Here is a 6,729-nt window from a genome sequence, read left to right on the forward strand (position 1 = left end):
ATACTATATAATCAGTAAATATTATGATTTTGGGTCAAATATTTATCCAATAATAATTTATAATCATATTTATAAAAGTTTATATACAAAAAACATATAATTTGTATATATATTTATTGAATTTACACACATAAATTAATATAGTTTGTATTTATATTTTTAAGAGTTTGCACATATAAATTACTAAAATATATTTGTTGAAGAAAATTTAATGTTTATACTGATAAAATAATACTAAAATTATTAAAAATTGGTAAACTCCAAAAGTTTCTCTGATAGGAATGTAAAAAATAATTAGTGTAATTTTTTTTCAACAATTCTCTTCATCATGAATGATGTATAACAAAAAAAAAAAGTTAATTATATAGTAGTTCTTATAAAGAACAAAACAATTAGCTATAATTAGAGATAAAATCTCTCAATCATATTCATAACAATAGCAATACATGGTGATGCTAGCACGCAACAATTTTATAATGTTTGCAACATGCCGCAAATATATGGTTACAAATGAAGGTTGAGAAAAGAAAGGGTGCTCTTAATATTCACGTTTGAGACTAAATATTCTTCTGCAGCACTCTCTACAGCTTCATTAGCTCTCCAAAGCTGTCAAAGTTAGTCTTACTTGTATGCTTCACCATAAGCTGTGAGCATTATAACTGCATTGGGAAGAGGAAGTTTCTTCCATATTGCAAAGTTTATCTGCTCATTTCTTTCTTTAGCTTATAAGGAGGAATGAAAGTTAATTCCTCAAATTTGATACAACTTTTTTGCTCTTATCTGCCAATGAAATGAAAGCCTTAACAAGCTCCTCCTTAATCATGAATAGAACAGAAGCTGCAAAAACACTCTGTACTATCTTTGTGCTCATCCCTTTATAAAAACCAGGCAATCCTTCATAACGGATCATTTTCAGTATTGCATCAAAGGTACCTGCATTTGTAACACTAGAAAAGGTCAAAAGAAAAAAAAAATTGAAAAGTTAAAGTGGTATTGTGGAAAATAACATTATATAAAACAACAATGTAAAAAGTCCAAAGGAAGAGTTGATATGCATGGAATCTATCTAAAAGCAAACCTGAGTATCTTAATGAGTTACTAGCACCAATCTCCTGTTTTGCTTGAAGCCTTGACTGCAATACGAAGTTATAAAATTCATTAGGCATATACAAGAGAACTAGATCTGCAAAATAGTCACTTCATATATATATATATGGTTTTACCTTGACAACCAGTAAGGGATATGTTGAAACGGTTGCTCCAAGTTTTGCTAATGCTCCAAGGAGAAAGACCTTGAGAGATGAATGTATGTGTTTAGAAATAAAGAAGAGTCGAATTGAATTTCAACAAATATCACAGAGATCAATATAATTTTCCATCAAACAAATTAAAAGGGGTTTCTAACTGTGCTCTATACCTCCAATGCAGTTACATTACCCTGCTTCTTAGACGATCGTGCCCTTAGACGCTTTAATGAGCTCTCATAAATCATAAACTGTATTGATGGATTGCAGACCTGTAATTCAAATTCCAACTCTTAAAAAGATTATATATCTAAATCTTCTTCATGAACTTAACACATCAATGTAACAGATGATGAGGCTAACCATAATAAGTGCAGGGATGACACCCTTCCAAAATCCAACAATACCAGCTTCACTATACACTTCATTAGCCTTTCATCCAAAACAAAATCAGCATTATCAAAAGAGAAAACATCTCATGTGACCAGAAATATGACAACTCTAAAATAGCATGTACTTTTCTTTCAATACTACAATGACAAATCTAAAATTGAAGTATGTCCTGAATCATTCCCTGACCAATGTGACAACATAAGCGATAATCGAAAGTAGAATGTGCAAGAAGAATCCAGAGACTAACTGCATGTATAGTTCCATATGGCCGTGGTTTCTTAGAATCAAGTTCAGCCAATTTCTCTCGTAATATTGAGCCTGCTAAGCTGCTTTCAGAAGCTGCCATCCTCAAGGCCTCTTTCTTTTCCTCCATGATTTTTCTTTCTGCTTGAGTATGTGTCTAGAATCAAACAATAAGTAAATGTCACATTGAAATTGGACCCAAAACATGGTTGCATTGTTTATATAATGCATCATGGAAATTGGACAATGACCATTATTAAGAATTCTAAGGCACTCTATACCACATAACCTAGGAATGCCAATCTTAGATTATAAATCTTAATATGAAAAGCAATCATAATGACATACAAACTCAAAATTGTAGTGAAATATACAGTATTGAATGCGCGGCACCTACCTGCATACGAGTCACAAGAACCCATATTGGGTTTGTTAGCAGCACATTCAAGGACCTGCAAAATGAGACAATTACAGCAATATAAATAACAATACAAATCAAAGAATCAAAATGAGAGAAAAGTAGAGATAGTATTGTTCACCCAGCAATAGCAGCAACAACAAGCCAACCAAACATTCCAACAGTACCATCTCCATGGCCTTTAAGTTTTCTAGCAGCTGCAATAGCCACTGCCTTGTTCTTGAAAATCTGATAGAAGTAATAGTATATTCCCTGACACCATTTGAAATAGCATAATTCAGATGAAACCCTAACAATAACAACACAAAATACACAATCATCATATCACAGAACTAAACCTTGAATAACATTGAAATTGATAACCTGTGAAGCAGCAGTTCCAAGCAGAGAAGGCTTAAGGCCACTGTAGAGTCCACCCCAACCCTCACCTCCAATTACCTGACCAAAAAAAATAATCATAAATTTTATAAACAAATTAAAACATGATCCGAAATAGGGAAAATAAAAGAGAACAAAATAAAAAGAGGAGAATTAAATTAAATTAAATTAAATTAACACATGAAGGATCTGAAGAAGAGTGCCAGGAGCAGAAGTAGTGGTTGTATTGGAAGACTGAAGAAGCAAACTCTGCTTGTTCCTCTTCAGTGTTCTCTCAGTTTGCTGACGCGTGTTTACCTTCAAATTGCAATGGAAAATTGATTAGAATACTAATAAATAAATAAATAAAATTAAGAAGAAGAAGAAGAAGAAGAGGTACCGTTTGAAGAGGATAAGTTATGATTTGAGCAATGATACCGCCACCGGCACCGGCCAAGCCATTTGCTAGGGCGTTTGATTCTGACATGCTGCTTCTTCTTCTTTTTTTCTTTTTTTTTTTTGGTTCACTTCACAATTCAGAATTTCACATAGATGTGGCAGAAGAAGAACGGATAGAGGAGCTCAGAAACTGAAGCTGAGTGAGTTTTGGTCAATTTTGTTTCTTGTTAATTCCGAAGGTTTTGATATGATTAGTCAGTACTTAGTTGAATATGCTTATCAAACAGTTATGACTTGTGGTTGTGGTGTAATAACTGCCTCAGCCCTCATGGTTGTTATTTGTTAACCTCATATGGTAGTTATACACTGTTAGAGTGTTATTTACACTCTATTCACTTGTGTAAATGAAAAGAGTAAGTTCGTAATAAGCTGTCAATGGGCCAGCCTTACTCTCGCTTTATTTATGGGTTATAATTTTCCAGGCTGTTACCGCCACTTCGACTGGTTAAACGGATTGGTCCGTTTACTTTTTTTATTTTATATTTTAAAAATTATTTTGATAAAAAATTATTATTTTTAAGTCAAAAATATTAAATAAACCATATTCTTTTAGTTAATTAATCGAATTTTCGAGTCGGATCGAAAGAAATATCGACTAAAAATATTATACCTTTTGAAAAATATAAATGTTATTTTTTTGTTAATCGGAATCAATTTATTTCGCCTAAAATTTAAATAAACTTAATTTTAAAAACAAAATTCATCCATTTAAATAAATAAACATACTAATTTAGTTCATTTTAACTATCCTAATTCCTAACAAACTTTATCGTTGCTCCGAATTATAAGGAGAGTTTCATTATCATTATGCATATGAAAAAATTAAAAAATTCCAACTAATTTTTCCATACTCATTTATCCGGATAGAATTTTCTCTATAATGCTTTGCCCCTCTCATTTTATAGTTAGATGTACAAGTACAACAAAAACAAAAGTTTTTGGTATCATCTTAGAAAACTTTCCCAACTAATAATTTCTCTTTATATATAGTTATATTTAAACACAAAATTTTTTTTTTTCACTTTTGCTTCTAATTCTTGATAAATCGTTAATCCTAAACAGATTAATCCCAACACCCAAGCTTCTCTTACCTCAATCTTATATTCTTGAAACACAACCATATTTCTTCTCCTCCAAATTAAACTTCATATACTATATGCGCAAAAGATATTCTTAATTATCCAGTTTAAAGTATAATTACCTAATGACTCCATTTTCATGTAATCTCCCCACACTATATGTTTCTAATTTTGTTTCTAGTTATACAATACAGACCAAAACAATTGAAGACTCCTTTATACGATCTACACTGCAGAAAGCAATCTTTTAGCACTCAGCATACAATCACGCCACAAGGATGAATAATATTTTGAATTCAACTCTCAAAATAAATTATTTTTCAAAAAATAATTGACAAATTAATTCCTAATTTTTTTAAAAAAATATCAAATAAATTAATTAAAAAAAATATAATGTTACTCTTATTTTTTACAAGCTAATTCGCACATGATTTATTTACATTATATATTTGAATAAATTTAACCAAAAAAATGATATTATTAAAATTAACGTCAGAATTATTTATTTTCATTAATTTATATTAAAAAAAATTTTTATGCATTATGTCACTATCTAAGTCTATATTCCAATGTAAGAGTGATAATGGGGTTGATATTTGTCCTATTCGACCCGTTTTGCCATACAATAATATGCATGAAATCCGTCTTGCTTTCATTTGTAGGTAATAAAAAATTAAACTCTAACTCATTTTTATAGGTACCTGTCCATCTATACTTACTTTTATAATGATTAAAATCTAATAAATTAAGTTAAGTTTCAAAATTTATATAATCATCCTCATATATATAATATAAATTAAAATAAAAATTGCACCGGACGTGTAGATACCCGTAAATTTGAATAATGTTATCATCCCTACTCCAATGACCTAAGTCTTACTAGTAACTTTAACATCCTCAGCACAAAAATAAGAACGAATAGGACTTCGAAACTATATAATCCAACCAGGCCCAAAAAGCCAAATTGGATAGCAATGACACCATTGGATCTTAATTCGGGCTTATAGACTCATTATCCGACCTAATTTGGGGAGTACGTTGGGAGCTTCCCACTCGCAAGAGGATTTAGTATACTAAACAAGAGCTAAGCACCTATGAGCTATGATGTAAACTGCCACATTACTAAGGGTGGCAATCGTTGCGCGATTTACTATAACAAATTTACCAAAATAATAAGTGACCTTCAACTTTTTTTTTTAATTAAGAATAAGAATTAAACTGGCAATTTTTTAGATGAGTATAAAGAGATTATATCATTTAAATTATAGTTTATTAGCATAAACTACTCTCACTTACCTGTAAATATTCACCTCAGATAATTTTTCAATCAAATTACACACTATTAGAATTCATATTGACTTTAACATCAGAGTTTTTTTTTTTTTTAGGTATCTCAGTTGCTATATCAGGAACACTTCAAAAATTTTGAAACATCACTGCATTAGTAATAAGAAAAAGTGTTGTTCCCTAATATTTTTTATTCAATGAATTAAATATGGATAACTAAAGAATAAATAAATAAATTTGAACAATTCTAATTAAATCTAGGATCTTTTTTCCTTCGTTTAATAACCTCCATATATAGCTGACAAATTAAATTAAGAAGTTTGAGAGCAAACAAAAAATAATTTGCTAAATTAATTATTAGGAACAATCCATGAGCCTAGTAGCATGCATGATTGAGGAAGAAGGTGTCCACGTTATTTTTAATTTCCAAAGTTAGTTGCGCCATATTCACCTCTTTCATTGAATGATGACAAAAGCTTAGACAATATATTCCATATAATTAAAAAGATGAATGAAGAATATTGGTCAATTACGTCACCGAATAAACAAAAAGGCAAAAGGTCAAGAACAACCAATTTGGAAAATTAAATACCAATTTATTTGGTTCACATATATAACACAGGAATCATTGCATATTGTGTTCCCTTAGTTCCGAGCTGCACGTATCAATCACATATCATATTCCATTATTGTTCTCTCATTGAAAATACACTTCACCGAAACTTTGGCACGTTTAATCCATTATATATTTTTATCTCCAACCAAAGTATTAACAATAATTATAACAAAATTGTGACACCTATATATCTTAACTACATGCATGTGTTTTAGAATTCGTCTGCTGTGTCCCTCATATAGTAAATTTTGTCCCCACCTACCTCTAGAAATCAAAATATGAAAATATTTGGTAATAAAAATAATTTAGTCAAAATCAATTAAAATTAATTTTATTTAGTATTTATTATTAATAAATATTAACAATAAATATTAAATAAGACAAGTTTTGACTATTTTTTTTATCTTCCTAACATTACTGTTAAAATGTTTATCTACATACAGTATGATGATTGTTCAATATTAGCTAACAAATAATTTTCATTCAATGTACGAGAATACTTGTTTATTTAGTTGTTGCATAGTTTTATTTGATCAAACGATTTATTATATCGTGTATCTAGAGTAGTTTCACGTAGAGGGTCATTATCATACATGTATTATAGATTTAATATTTATATGATGATTCTCCTTG

The 6,729-nt window shown here is 29.9% G+C and overlaps 1 protein-coding gene across 1 annotated transcript; it reads right to left on the reverse strand.

Moving 5' to 3' along the window:
* Positions 1-402: 402 nt before the first annotated feature.
* On the reverse strand, positions 403-3,359 carry LOC107471981 (peroxisomal nicotinamide adenine dinucleotide carrier). Its single transcript, XM_016091545.3, has 11 exons — positions 3,056-3,359; positions 2,857-2,973; positions 2,662-2,736; positions 2,420-2,550; positions 2,278-2,332; positions 1,885-2,037; positions 1,608-1,676; positions 1,418-1,516; positions 1,224-1,292; positions 1,079-1,133; positions 403-933 (listed from the first exon to the last, which is right to left on the reverse strand). The coding sequence occupies exons 1-11, from the start codon at positions 3,140-3,142 to the stop codon at positions 743-745; spliced, it is 1,101 nt and encodes a 366-aa protein (XP_015947031.1). The 5' UTR covers positions 3,143-3,359; the 3' UTR covers positions 403-742.
* Between the last annotated feature and the right edge of the window lie 3,370 nt (positions 3,360-6,729).

The sequence above is a fragment of the Arachis duranensis genome, chromosome 10 (assembly GCF_000817695.3).
Source record: "Arachis duranensis cultivar V14167 chromosome 10, aradu.V14167.gnm2.J7QH, whole genome shotgun sequence".
NCBI lineage: Eukaryota > Viridiplantae > Streptophyta > Magnoliopsida > Fabales > Fabaceae > Arachis > Arachis duranensis.

Excerpts from the sequence above, each read along its gene's own strand:
- LOC107471981 (XM_016091545.3), bottom strand. The coding sequence starts at position 3,142 with ATGTCAGAATCAAACGCCCTAGCAAATGGCTTGGCCGGTGCCGGTGGC. Across the intron at positions 2,974-3,055 it reads TAACTTATCCTCTTCAAACG|GTAAACACGCGTCAGCAAAC; the intron begins GTACCTCTTCTT and ends TGCAATTTGAAG. Across the intron at positions 934-1,078 it reads TAACTCATTAAGATACTCAG|GTACCTTTGATGCAATACTG; the intron begins GTTTGCTTTTAG and ends TTACAAATGCAG.